Here is a 14,541-nt window from a genome sequence, read left to right as displayed (position 1 = left end):
GAAGTGAACTGCCCTACGAGCTCCCCTTCTCCTTCAGAATCGTCTGGCAAAACAGTTACGATTCCTTTAGTGTTACACCCAAGTGGTATCTCCTCCCTCTCCAGCTGCCAAGAGAAAGAGAAAAATCTCACAGGGATAGTAGGACCCTGAGTTCTTCCACACATTTGTAAGGAATAGCATTAATTTTTCCAACAGTAAAACAACCCTTGGTAACAGAAAGGGTTAGGAGAAGGTAATACGGTAAAAGCTGCAGGGATTTGATCAACATTTAATAGCAGTATCTGGTCAAATCTTTTCTATGCAGTCCAACCACTTTGAAAATTCACCCTATATTATAAGGCCTGAAAGCGCCTCTGTTGAGGTATAAGGTGTTTTTGTTTTTTTTACAGGGATCGTGGCTTGATGACTCAGAGCCACACTCAGCTTGATGGGTAATTAGTTGGCAGCTCTTTTAAAATCAATTGAGCTTTGTGGTATCTAAACACATGCACTTCCAGTAAGTTCCCTAAAATTTCCTTGTCCTTCAGTCCCAGTGCAGTTTGTTATGTAAATGCTGAATATATCTGTTCAAACATTTCTGCCCAAGCTATCCTAAATCCATTTGGAGTGATTATTTCCTCCAGAGGAGAAAATAGGAGTACTTCACTGAAATTACAGCAAGTACAGCACAGCAGGCCCAGCAATATGACAATGGAAGCGTTCAAGCTGTTGCCTGTACTTGTGCAATGTTGTAGAACAACAAAATTAAAGGCCAAAAACCTAGTTGTTCAAATCCGATTTTCATATTTCAGGGTTACTGAATGGCCAAACAGAGGTTTTAATTCTGTGCATTTGAGTATTAGATTCCGAGAAAAATGTTCTTCTGTAGAGTGGAAAGAGAATCTGGAATTTGCTAGAGGGAAGGAAAAAAAGAAAAGTAATATAAACCTCTCAAATTTAGCATTACTCCTGAGAAAGAGGACAAGAATTAAAGTTTACAGTACATTCAGACCTCTCTCCAATAATAGCGGACTCTCCAGTTTGGGACAGACTAGAGGGAAGGATGATGGGAATTCCTTCTTATTCCCCCAGGCTGCAACTTTATCAGGACTTTATGCAGAACGTTTGACAATTATAACAATGACACTCAATAACTGGGTACACTGCCAACAGTCATAAAACCACCCAGACTTTTAAAAATGATGAAATATCTCTAGAGCAGCTGTGTTGCCATAAGAAAAGTGGCTGTCTTTACATACTGTCCTCATTAACTTGCCTGTCCTTCAAGGTTCTCTCAGAACAGGGAAAAAAAACCAAATCAAACCCAGAAACAACAAACCCCAAACAAACATTGTGTGAACTGGAGAAGAATAAAGCAGCCCTCCTTTTCCCTCTGAGTCAAAAATGCGGCTATGCTCCTGCATCAGTTTGTTCTAATGCCGCCACAAGGAGGAATGGCAGAAGGAAAGAAGGTAAGACTGAAAGAAGGAATCCTAAGGGATTTACAGATGCCTTGACAAGACCAAGCCCTGACCTCTGCTCCTTAGCACTGAACTTACCCAATTTCAAACATTGTCTTGCTCTTCTGGATGGCCTGGGCAAGGCATTTCCCTCCTTCGCTCGTTATTTTGTTTGCTCCTATTCTGCACAAAATACATGAATTGATGAGGTAGGTCACTTACAACAGTACAGCTATTAGAACACAAGTTCTGAAAGGGATACAAGTATTTAAGGCTAATTAACTCTGGAGGGTAGCTACACTTATCAAAGATTAACCTAGAGTAAAAAAATACTGCAGGCACATTACCTTTGACCCAAACACATAATTTTTGTTGTCTTTTACATATTTTGCATGTCAGGCCCTCAAATCATAAGTATTACTGTAGAATCTTGGGTTTGGTGCTCAGTATGTCAGAAATGAGGCTTTAGGAACTGATCCCCAAGACAAGGACCCCTGCCTAGTTTTTAATCCAGTTCAGTCAGCAGTTGCTACAGAATACATTAATTACATGCAGCTTGTTTCACAAAGCCACAGGGAACAGAATATTTCTTGGTCATGTGGCTCCAGAGGAGACTGCAGCTGATAAGCACAGATTGTAATAATTTCAGGTCTTTCTGTCCTGAGCACAGGCTATGGGTGGTGGCACAGCCCAGTGCAGTAGCGAGTGTCCTTGGCTGGCACTCTACAGAAGACCTTTTGTTTTTTTGGCCTAAGTGGGGATACCAAACGGCTGGAGTTCAAGGAAGAGGTAAGTCTCTATTGCATAAGTTGATGTAAAGAACAAACAAAAACCAAAACCTCTCCACCCATTACATTTACATAAAGTAAAGCTGGCTTGTTTGATTGACTTCAGACACATGAATATGCACTCTATCTCAAAATAATCTCTGGGATTACTATGCAGCCTGAAAATAACTATCTTCCAACAGGCTTTTTTGTGAAAGTCAGATTAAATAAGCAAAGTCCGGTGTCAAAGCAGTGAAAGAACCAGAGTGCTCCTGGGTTTCAAAATTCTGTAAATATTTTAAGTGGGAAGGATGTGGCTAGTGTGGGGTTTCAGGGGAAGTTAGTGGAAGAACAAGAATCCAAGAGTCCCTGGCTGCTGGTTGCTAAATTAATACCAGCAGCTGACATAGCTGTAGTTACCTCTATTTTCTGCTATGGTCACAATTAAACCATTGGTTAATGATCTATCTTTATGTAAAACCAGTGTTGTGCACGGCGAGACACTCTTGTCCGGTGAAGTTCCAGGAATTAAAGGGAACAACTCACTGACTGAATCTGGGGAATTCCAGAACTATGACACCAGCACAGCATGACTCCAATGGCTTGTAAAAGACAAGATATGAAGAAGCTTGGTACTAAATCTATGTGAATTCACCTATTGCAAGAGACAGCAAGGTTCAGGTACCACTTAAGCCTCACTCAGGTGCTCAGACTGGATTTAGGTAAAGAACAGGTCTTATGCTCTCCTTTTGGTTACTACTATATTCCAGTAAAGACTATGGATTCAAGAGTTTCACCTGCTGCCATTCACTGCTAGAAAAAAAAGAATATACAACTGCAAACTAAGCTATATTTTATACGAAACATAGTTTTTGTCTTTTTTTTTTTTGCACTCTCCCTCCTATTTCAAGTTGCTTTACCTTAATAAGGATACTGTAGGGAAGAAAAAAAAAATCCAACATACTTAACATATTCAAGGCTTGAACACTCTTCAATTAGTTTTGCAACATACTTGGCTCCAACATCAGTGATTTGGTTGTTGTATAAGCTTAAAGAAAAATCACATTGGTAAAAATAGGTTATTTCTGCTGTTACTTTAATATTTACAGCCTGAATATTTTATAAAGCGTGCATAACATCTATCTTTTTTTGTATGGCTTTGTACATATTCATAGCTTCTGTATTTCTATTTTGATATACAATTCATATTATGAATGGCTAAACATAAAATTCAAGGAGACAAAAAAAAATTATATGTTTTGTTTTTAATAAATGGTCTCTCCAAGCAAACAAAGCTTCCCTTTATTCCTGTGTTAGTACAGAAATAATATTGCCAGAAGAGAAGTCAGAAAACACCAGAAGAATGTATTTTTGGTCTTTTAAAAGTCATATAATCCTGTTGCAAATATTACTGAAGATCAGATACCTGAGCAGATGTATTTACACTAGGGCACTGGAGGAAGGAGACGATTCTTGGTATTCATGTTCACTTCTCAAAAAGTCATTTTTGTGTAGCTACTTAACCAAGAGCTGGAAGTCAGAGCGAACATGCCTTCCAGCTTCAACTTGATTAAGAGGCAATTAAGGTCTTAAAGAAATTGGTACCACAAAGATGACACTTGAAACTATATGTTTCTGGTACTAGTCTCCACAAAGCCATATGTGCTATGCGTAGTTGAAATAAACCATTTTACAGCAGAGAAAGCAGGAAGCTCTAGCTATAAAGTGCACAATCTCTTGCTCGCAGTCTCTCTCCCTATTCCACAGCTCGCAGAAGGCTTTAGGTATAAAATTAGCATGCCCACACAGTTCAGTAACCTGACAGTGGTCAGCACTGCATCACAGGAGAGCCTGATGTCAGTGGAGGCCACCCTGTGAGGTGGTGCAATGGAATTTCTGGTCCTTTTCCCAGTGACCTGTTACAGGACAGCAGCTGAATAATTTCTGACATGAAATGCTGCTTTGCTTATGTTCAATAAATGAGGAGGTAAGTGTGGTTTCCACCTCACCTTTGCTGTGTCAGTACTGTCAGCATTGCAGTTTTATGTTCTAGTATCAATATATAGTGGTACATACCCCAAGTAAGTCACAGTTTGGTACTTGGAGAGTTCTTCATACAAGATCCTTACTCCGTGATCTGTGACTTGATTTACACTAAGCCTGGAATGAAGGCAAATAAAAGAAAGTTTGAATCAATACAGATTACAAGTGTTCATCACCCACGAGTTAATGAATGACTGGAGTTGTGTGCACTTTCCTCTGATATTTTAACAGGTACTTAAGCCACATATTAAAAGCCATTAAGGGAAATGTAAGGTCAGTTTCATACAGCTCACTTCAAAAACCATGGAAAAGAAACAGCCCCAAATCTCCACGGTAATGCTCTAGAAGCTGTCCACAGAACCGAAAACAATAAAATGTAGTCAGTCAGAAATCAGAGACAAACACCTCATCCTCCTCCTGTACTTACTGTGAATGCAGAAAGAAATTCTGCTTGACACCCTAGCAAAAGCAAGCTTTCCAAACAACTCTTCTTGCAACCTGCTCTCTGAGTACCTAGGGAAAGCCAGGCATCTTGAAAGCCACAACACATTCAGGCTCCACTGAATAAAGGTTGTGAAAAGCCCTTGCCAGGAAATAGAACTGCAGTCCCATGAGTGCGCTAGAGGTTTCTAATTTTATTGTCCCAACTAGACACAAATCAAATCAACATCAGTCATTCACAGAATAAAAATGGTTCTTTTAACCGTTATTTTGGTGGGTGGTTTTTAGTTTGGTTGGGTTTTTTTAAATTTCTCAAGCTTTTTCACCTTGCCTAAACAGACAGGTTCTCAGTGAAGCATTCCAATTCTGATAAATCACATTTTCTGGGTAAAGCTGTCCCTGTGAAAACATTTTGACCAGCTTTAGTTTCTACACAAGCTCTGAAGCTGAACATTCATTGCTAAGAGTCCCTTATCACCAACAGCCTCCCTGACTCTTGCTAATTAGTAACTTGGCCACTTTGCAATGCACTAGCAGAGAGGAGAAATCAGAACCAATTTCTACAGATGAGAACAGTCGTCTTCTTTGAAAGGGATGGTTAAGATGTTAGAAACATCATCTCCTGACCTGCAGAAATTGGTTGTTAGAAATCAAAGTCCTAGCATCAGAAAAGCCACAAAGGAAAATAAAAGGCAACCTAACAGACTGGTTTGGTGCTGGGGATGGTGTTAAGATCATGCTCTGTATGGCACAATCATATGACAGGGACAAGGAGTGAAAGTCTGACCCTTTCCTCTTTGGTTTGTCTTACATACTTATGCATTGCCCCCCAGAGTTTACTTATTGCTTTCTCTTGGAAGGTCAGTTGATTTGCAACTAACTGGAAAAAACAAGCATCACTTGCTTTGATTTAGTCCTAGAGGAAAACAAGGCAGAGCACAGACAACCAGGAGGAATAAATCCATTTATTAAAATAACCCAAAAATCTCATGAGGCTGAAGCAGCTTTAAAAGAAAGATAACTGAAGTTCTTGTTTTTCTGCACCTAAGTGTTTGGACAAATAAGATACAGCTACATGGCACAACCTCAAAGGGCTGGAGGTAGAACAACATGGCCTGTGATGTGAGGGATAGAGTTAGTTCTCCCTGATCACACCAAGCCACGTCCTCCCTCCACATCACCTCGGGGAAACACCACATCTAAAGACTTCAACTATATCCTTTCATGGAGTACTACATGTTCGCTTTTGTTTTGTGGAAGTAAGACATATTGGCAGGATATAAAAGCAAGAAATTCAGAGCTTTTGATCAAGGGTTATTTTGAATAGTAGATCCTCTCTTACCCTGTATGACCAAGGGCAGAGATAGGTTCAGGCCATCTTCAGATAACGGAGGAAGCACTTCTGTTTCCTTTCTTTTCCCTTAAGCACTTTCTCCCATAAAAATCCTCTTCTGAGATTTTGAGACTGAGTTAACTAAACCTACAGGTTTGAACAGTCCTGGCTTCTAAGGAGCCAGGAGAAGTCCTTCTAAGGACTTCTTATCACCCTTTACACTTGGGTTTCCAAATTCACAGCTTGTCCCTGTTCCTGTGACTGGCAGAACAAAGATTTCAGAAGATCTGAAACTAATTTCTAGCAGCAGTAAGAATCTTCATCTTTCTCCACTTTCAAGATCAATTCCTCCAGCCCAGCAGTATGTGGAACAGACCAAGGATAAGCAAGGACCTGCTTGCTCGAACTCCTACCTGATCACTGCAAGCTTGCTGAAACAAGGTAGCAGCTCTTTTACTCCATAGTCATTGATGTTGTTGTTGTCCAAATCCAGAGCCAGGCGCTTTTGAAAGTGATGCATGACAAAGGAGATAGCACTGCAGTCAGCAGAGCTGGCATTGCAGTATGTGAGCTTGACGTAGTTGGCGTGCATACGTTTGGCAGCCAACTTCCCCACTTTCTCATTCTGAGTCTCGTAAAGGCACCTCAGCATCCAAACAAAGTTAGGCTGGACCTGGAGCTGGTTGTAGTTTTGAAGCCTGGATCGAGTGAGGCCTTTCAGGTGGGATTTCATGCTCTCCCCGAGGTATGTGATGAGAGCCCTTCTCTTCCTCTTAATGACTGTAGGCAAAACTAAATGTCTGAAGAGCTTCTGCTTTGATCTAGAAAGCAGGCCACAAAGAAACAGGTTGGTAAAATGAAAGTGTTCATTATTTCGGAAAGGATCCTTCCCTGCTATTTGTTTCTTCAACCAAGGAATGGGAAGGCAAGTAGGCTGGGCAGTCTCAGTGGAAGAACACTCATTGAAAAAATGAAGTAATTCCTTGGCATCCACTTTTTCCTCCATCACCAGAAACAAAGCTGTGAAAAAAGACTGAAGGGTTAAGTGCAAGAACTCGTAAGTGGACTGATTGTTACAACCACTGTAACCTTTAACTGTCCTGAGAAAGCCCAATTGCAAATCTTCTTCAGAGATGCTTGCTGATGAGACCTCCTCCTGCTCAAAGACAAAGGAAGAGTTCTCCATTCCTTTACATGCCATTTTACCCAAAGCTAGGAGAGTTTCCTTTCTTGATTTGAACATCTCTGCTTGGCTCCTGGTGTTGTTCTTCAGCAAACTTGTTTTCAGAGATCGGTTCAGATGGACTTCAATCATGAGCAAAAATACATCTGTTAATGTAACAGAACAGGCTGGAAGCTCATGGCTGTCAAACATGGAATGGAAGTGTTCATAGCATTTAAAGATAATCCAACAAAATAAAGGCACCGAACACAAACTGCAGAGAAAGGGGTTAGCTTCCAACTGGTTCAATACCAGGGTTTGTTGCCCCATATCTTTGAAAAACATGGTAGTGTACTGCTTCAGGTTATTGCTGGAGAAACCACGGAGCAACACTTTCTTTCTAATGATGTTTTTTTGGATCTCAGTTCCTGTCCTCGCTGTAAGAATTTTCTTGGATCCCTTAAGCAGCTTTCCTCTGAGAAGGCTTACCAGCAGCACCAGGGGGTGGATGGCTTCATGTGGCGAACACATCTCAGGAACACTACTGAGATCAAAGTTGGAATAGATCTCATCGAAGCCATCAAACGTGAAAAGAACTGTATGAGGGAATTGTAAGATGTAATGGAACACCTCTGTGGGGTCCTGGTCTGGGTAGCAATTATATTTGAAGAGTAGGTCTTTCAAACATATGACTTCATCTTCCTTAAAACAACTAAACATCCTACATAGGAAACGGAAGAAAAATTTGGCCCCTATGTCCAATTCCTTTTTGGCCCAAAGGCTTTGTATCTTTTGCAGCAAGATGGATTTTCCAATTCCTGCATCACCAAAGACATAAATAGTCTCTCCATCTTCATTGATTACTCCAACTGCATCATCAAAAAGGGCTTCTAATTGACACACTTTGCCTAGGCTGTCATTGGTAAAACTGACCAGCTCCATAATACTGTCAGAGTAGATTTCTTCAAGCAACATCTCTTCCCTCTGAGCATATGACGTAACAAACTTGGAGTCCCGTCCCAATTCATATCTGAGTTTCTGGCAATACCTGCTAACTAAAAAGACAGCGAACTATTATTAAAAAGACTATTACTAAAAAACCTATGCATATGATGACCTACCTCTTTGGGAACTGAGAGGGGGTAATAAATTAAAAAAAATATTATCTAAAATTGGTTCTTTGGCAGATCACTTCTATTGATTTGTGCTGCCATCATCACTCTCCTGGCAAATTCAGGTGCTAATGAAAGAGGTAATGTGTGAGCCACCATTTCCTGAAAGCCAGTACCGACAATGCACTGCTTTAAGGGGCTGCTATCTTTCATCTGAGACTCGAAGCCAAGCCTCTGACTTTTTCTTAAAGACTCTTTTAGTCTCTGCAAAGGCAGAGGTTGGTGGTCACTGATTAGCTTTGGCAACTGTCTTTTCAGTGTATTTCTATTCTACCTGCATTTTCTATCAGGTGGGTGGTTATTCCTTCCTAACTTGTTTGGTAATTGTTATTATTCTAAATGGAAGGCATGTATTTTACAAACTGGGTGCCATGCACCTCAAGATGATGACCAAAAAAAAAAAAAAGAGAGTCTCAGTTATTGTGCAACATTTGCTTGTGTTTTTAGTGCAAAAGAAACTTTCCTTCACATGGGGCAAAGTATTTATTGTATTTATATAATATGAAGAAACCTCTCAAGAAGAAAACATTTATTTCTGCAATACTTACACTGACTTTTGGTGTAACTCATCATTTATTATCATAGAATGATTCAGGTTGGAAGGCACTTCAGAAGGTGTCTGGTCCAACCTCCTTCTCAGAACAGGGTCATTTATGAGATCCGATGAGGTTACTCAAGGCTTTATCTAGTTGGATCTTGAAAACGTCCAAGTATGGAGACTGCACAGCCTCTCTGGGCAACCTGCCTCATTGCTTGACTGTCCTCAGCATGAAATGATGGCTATTTCATTGCCAAAACATCCCAGTGTTGCTAATAAATTGTAGAAGAGGCCTAGAAAATACTACAGCTGGCACAAGGTAGTTATGCCATTATGCTGCGTATCCACAAACAAACGCAGAAAGAGCGTGACGTTAGCAAACCAGGATGCAATACATCAACCACTGTTGTGTTAGACGGTCTGCCTTTTAATTATCTGGCTACCACTGCTAGCAGGCACAGCATGTGCACATTTATTTTCCCTGGTTGTGCCTAGACTCTCTTATCCTAACATCACCTGGTTAGAGCTTCCTACACAGCAGAGTAGTTCTAAGGAAAGGGATATAGATGCATGACCTCACCTGGATCTGTATTTACCACAGGTTTACTACAAATACTCTCTGAAGGCTTGTAACCTATTTCATCCAGCCAAGGTTGAAGTTCGTAGTAAGCATCAGTGACTTTCTGCAGCACAAGGATGAAATATTCGGAGACTTCTTCTCCCTTGCTCTGAACCAAGTCTAGAATTTTGCGAACCTGAAAAAATACCACATGAAAGATCATTGATATACAGCAATTTATCATAGTTATTTACACTTGTAGACTGCTTTAGGATCCTTTTTGGGCTGGAGTAGGGCCCCAATATCAAAACTGATGCTTCAAAAATGAATTCAAAATCTAGCTCTGAATTTGAACCACCACAAAACCAACTTTCTGTTTGTATTTGGATGTTGCAAGAAAGTTGGATCTGCAAGTCAAGGTCTGAAACAAAACAGATAAATACTGTTCCTCAATATGGAACCCAAAGGTTTTCCTTAGCCTGGCTAAATAGTAATTAGTAAATTAGTAAATCCCATGCTGTTTAAAATAAAAAAGAAAGGGGTGGTTTCTTAGTGCCCTAAATTCACCCTCTGATTTGTAAATATTCCAGTCACATTTAGATTTACTTCAGGATCCAGCCAGATCCAGAGCGGGGTAGACAAAATCTCTCTTTCTGGATCTTAATGCAGATCCAAAAAACTACAACTCTTCTTTTTATCACAGCAGCTCAGTTCTGCAGCCTCCCTCTGCACAACAGACTCGTTGCCTGAAACTTTTAGTAAAACTAATGGCTACCAGGCAGTGGCTGGAGCAGTTGAAGACTTATCTCTAAGGACAAAATCTGATCTCTGTGCAACCAGTACAGGGCAATCCTAGTACAAAACCCTCTGCAAGACAGAGCAATCATTTAGAGGCCTGTTTTGAATGTCTGGATACTGTTCTTGCTACAAATGAATGAAGAATTCAGTTCTAAACCAGACAAAGGTTTCTAGAGACTGTGATCTCTTGTGAGCTTAAAGCAGGGCGAGGTACATACAGCAGAGCAAAAACATGGTATTTTTTTGACAATTTGTATGTTCTAAAAAGCAATTTCATGCCTTTCAGAGAAGCTCCCAGAGTCCAGTTCACTTACTATTGTGGCCTGCTCCCTGTCTCTGCTTAGACTCCTGATGCACAGCCTCCCCCTCAGCTTTGTTACAACAATCATCCACATTATGCTGAACAATAAGAAATGGAGATGAACATAGAGCACGCATTTATTCTGCTTTGACCCTATGCACAGAGTGAGCACTGTTTTACCATTTCAACTTGCCAGCAAGAATTACTATTTTATGAAAATCTGCACTGTTAGTGAAGTCCAAGGTCCCTGAATTTTTTATGGTTTGCCTGCCTCTAACTGTGACACCATTCCGAAGCTGCATGACCCGTTGGTCAGAGAAACAGATCAGAAGTTTGTTTTAAGTCACAATGCAAAGAGCAACTGTGTAAATGTGATAATTTTCTAGGAAATAATTTTTGTTACTGATGTCCAAAGATAAATCAAAACCACAAATGTGTCAGGATATATCAATTTTCCATACAAACAGTTACAATGTACATAGGTCTTTAAAGAGAAGGGAAGGTGTGCACATGGACAACACACAATCATTAACTTCTAAAATAAAATGTCATTTCTGTCTGTCCTCCTGTAAAGCAGGATGATGAGTCCCACAGCATTCTGAAGTGGATTTTCCTTGCGATACTCTGCACAAAAAGGAAGGCTTGTGTATAGCAAGCTGCACACAAACAGCCACTGTGGTCACCTCCTTATCAGAGGAAAAAGCTGCAGCTGGGGGAACAGAACAACAATTATCACCCTGCTCATTCTTACAGCTACCAACTGGCATTACAAGCCGTGCCAGATGTGCTGTGAAGAGATGAGCTGGAGACACTTGTCCAGAAGAAACCAGGTGGGGAAGCTCTGAAGTAACAAAGATTGGAAAAGACACTAGATGTAAAAATTGCCTGATAAGCCCACAACCTTAGTGTTAAATTAAAAATAACAAAAAGTTTACACTGGCTAGTAGAATAAAAAGAATACCTTATCTGCTTGAGTTGGAAATTGGACAACAATCTCTGCATCTTCAGTGGAGAAGTAGTCATTCTTAATCAAGTTGTCAATCAAACACTGTGTGTTTCGGATTCTACTGACCAGAAGTTCTCGGTGCACTTTCAGCAAAGCAATGAAGGATGGAGGACTTGCTCCTGGAGCTTTTTTCACAGAAATCTCTGGGTTAGCACAAAGCTGGCCTTCCATAGTTGAGATAGCAAGAAGATGCTCTGCCAAGCCTCATCTTTGACAAGCTGTTCATTTGCAGTGAGGAATCAGCTTGGAGTTATCATCAGGGAAACAAATAATCTGTCCTTCACGTTACTGAGCCTGTAAAAAGTAATTGTATGGAAGAACCTCAATTTAAACCTCATCCTATGCAGATATATCCTTCAATTAGCCATCAAATAATTACTCTAAACTCTGCATAATATCATGTCCAACTTTATTAAGGAGTTTCTTCCTCAGGTACATCCATTTATTTGTTCAGGTTTTGGAAAAAAATATCTACAGCAGGCAGTTTCCCTTCTGTACCAGTACTTTACTGTAGCTTGCCTCAGACAACACCACTGGCATCTGTTTTATTAATTTCTTGTTCTCAGTGTACAATTTAATATTTTTTATTAGCTTCTCATGTTTCAATAGCCAAAGAAGGGCATCTATCCAAACATATCTGGACAAGGAAATAAACAGAATAAAATTATATTTCATAGCAATTGATTTTGTAGAATTAATTACAGTAGCAACTCACTTTGCTTTTTCTTTGTTACAACAACAGATTGTGTATAAAGTGTCGCCAATACAATGACTGTTCCTATAAGCAAAGCCTTGTGAACTCCGAGACAATTTTAGCTGAACTAGAAAAAAGCATTTAGCTTCAGGGCAGCAGCTTTGAGAGGCAGTAGTTAGACTGCGGAAAAAACACTGATCAGATGTTTCTATTAAGAAAGCCAAGAGTAAAATGCTGCTAAATGTGAAAATGCTGCTGTAGGTTTCAGAGCTAATATGCCACTGATGGGCACAGAGCACTTCACAACTCCTAAAGCTATTGGTTCAGACAGCGTGCAAAACAGGGAAAATATTATTGCATTGGTTTAATTTGGTCAATCTTATAAAATTCAAGTGAGTAGCCATGAAAGTTAAACATATGGTTTTTCAGAATCTGAGAAATAACAATGTTACAGAAAGGACTGAAATAAGTGATTGTTAATATACAAGATCCCATCTCCAGTGATTCACAAAAAGAAAAATCTGGACTTCTCCTTGTGCAGGAATTGCACAGAGTAACCGAATTCACAGACTCTTTCCCCGTATGATGACCTAGGCCTGAAGATGGCATCGCAATTAATATTAATCACTGGATTTGGCATCCAACCCACCTCCATCTTCATAAAGGGAGGAGATTGCACCCAATACAGCTTGTAATTAAGATATCAATTTAAAGCCTGTGCAAACACGTAGGTTCATATGCCTGATCTCAGCCACTGTATGTACAAGCAGAGACACAATGTGATCATTAACCCAGACAGCTGTGGGCTCAGGAAACCCTCTCATGGCTGTAGAAATACATATGCTGTATATGCCTTCATTCTCTCTACCAGCTCTTGAGAGATCTTTTTCAATGGCCATTTATTCCAACTCTTCTTTACAAGGCATAAAACAGTAGGAATCAGGATCAGACTGCTCTCTATTGCATTACTAAAGGGTTTTTTTTGAAATTCAGTTAATATATCACATAGCAGGCATGAAGTTATATAGTAATTACAATTCAACATTAAGTTCATTTAGGTACTAAAACTTGCACATACGATTTCCCACACAAAAAGCAGATTTTTTGCAAGATCACAACTGAAATGTCTCCACATAGATGACAAGAATGTGCATGACCCATGCAAATTACTGGCACCTTCCAGTAACAAGTAAAACGTCCTGTTACTTCAGCAGGTCAAGAGATATTTGGAAGAAAGTCCTTAGGTTCTGATTGCAGTCATATTAATAAAAACAGAACAACAATTCTGTAAAGGTGCCAATTCTGCTGTTACAAAATTGTCATGATTTCCCAAGATGTTCACAGTGCCGGCACACTTTCCAAATGCTCTCCAGCACGCTGGTACTGGAACAAACTCATTTCAATGGGTTTTCCACAGCAGAAGCTGCAGTCTGCATCAGTGTAGCTTCACCTCCTCAATGCTGGAGGAAGACACAGTTTACGCTACTGTATTTTAGCAATATCTGCACTTACAACCACAGGCCAAATGCCCCCAGCTCCTCTGACTTCAGGAGACCAATAGGTCCTAACTTATGGTTGCTGCTGACACAAATAACTGCATTAAGAACTGAGCCTTCCAAAGGCTGAGACCAGACAAATCCCCAGCACAACCTTTTTGGATCACAGCCGACTCCAAAACTGCAAAACTCTTTCAATCAAAGGGAATATAACCAAGTGATCTGACTTTCTTACCACATGAATAAGTGACTGCATCTACTCGGACAAATCAACCTTTCATTACGCCATTCACATGACCTACCAGATGAAGTGGCTGACTTCTGAGTCACTCAGCTTCCTAGAAGCCACACTGGCACATCTCTTTGTTCAGGAAAGCTCATTCCATAAATGAACTCTAACATGAACACCAAACAATGTTGAAAACAACATTTACTCTAAAGCTTTTGCAAGCTTTTAGTTAAAGACAGTCACCTTAAAACACATGCAACAGAAACATTAACCCTTTCCTTTCAAGATACTGCGTCTACTCAGCATTCCCTGCTTGCCCTGCTTATTCAGGGACCACATTATCCTAATGCATTTTCTTTCTTCCTACTTTGTGAGAACTGAAGCAAACATCCAGGAAACCATAAAAATGAACCAAAGTGGTGTCATGTGTAAAACCCAAATATAAGTATTTTCTTTACTCTTTCAGATCCATCTACAAAGAGGATAAGAAAAGAAAGAAGAAATACAGCAACAGGACAGGAACGATCAGAAGGTCTCAAAGATGCCTGCCCTGCATCTGACTA

General features: G+C 40.1%; 1 protein-coding gene across 6 annotated transcripts in view; it reads right to left on the bottom strand.

Moving 5' to 3' along the window:
• The window catches only part of NOD1 (nucleotide binding oligomerization domain containing 1), a 31,405-nt gene that overhangs the window by 10,161 nt on the left and 6,703 nt on the right, over positions 1 to 14,541 (bottom strand). For 4 of the 6 annotated variants that reach the window (XR_010470145.1, XM_065051647.1, XM_065051649.1 and 1 more), the window contains exons 2-7: positions 11,515 to 11,853; positions 9,476 to 9,650; positions 6,437 to 8,240; positions 4,283 to 4,366; positions 3,171 to 3,254; positions 1,539 to 1,622 (exon numbers count right to left, since the gene is read on the bottom strand). Coding sequence is in view for 4 of the 6 variants with exons in the window: in XM_065051647.1 (XP_064907719.1) it covers positions 1,539 to 1,622; positions 3,171 to 3,254; positions 4,283 to 4,366; positions 6,437 to 8,240; positions 9,476 to 9,650; positions 11,515 to 11,730 (2,447 nt within the window). In the remaining 2 variants the exon portion in view is untranslated. The remainder of the gene's footprint in view (positions 1 to 1,538; positions 1,623 to 3,170; positions 3,255 to 4,282; positions 4,367 to 6,436; positions 8,241 to 9,475; positions 9,651 to 11,514; positions 11,854 to 14,541) is intronic. The other 2 variants (XR_010470146.1, XM_065051650.1) reach the window with 2 other exon arrangements.

The sequence above is a fragment of the Columba livia genome, chromosome 2 (genome assembly GCF_036013475.1).
Source record: "Columba livia isolate bColLiv1 breed racing homer chromosome 2, bColLiv1.pat.W.v2, whole genome shotgun sequence".
In the NCBI taxonomy this organism is placed as follows: Eukaryota; Metazoa; Chordata; class Aves; order Columbiformes; family Columbidae; genus Columba; species Columba livia.
The sequence above is the reverse complement of the archived record's forward strand: the minus strand, read 5'-3'. Positions and strand labels throughout refer to the sequence as shown.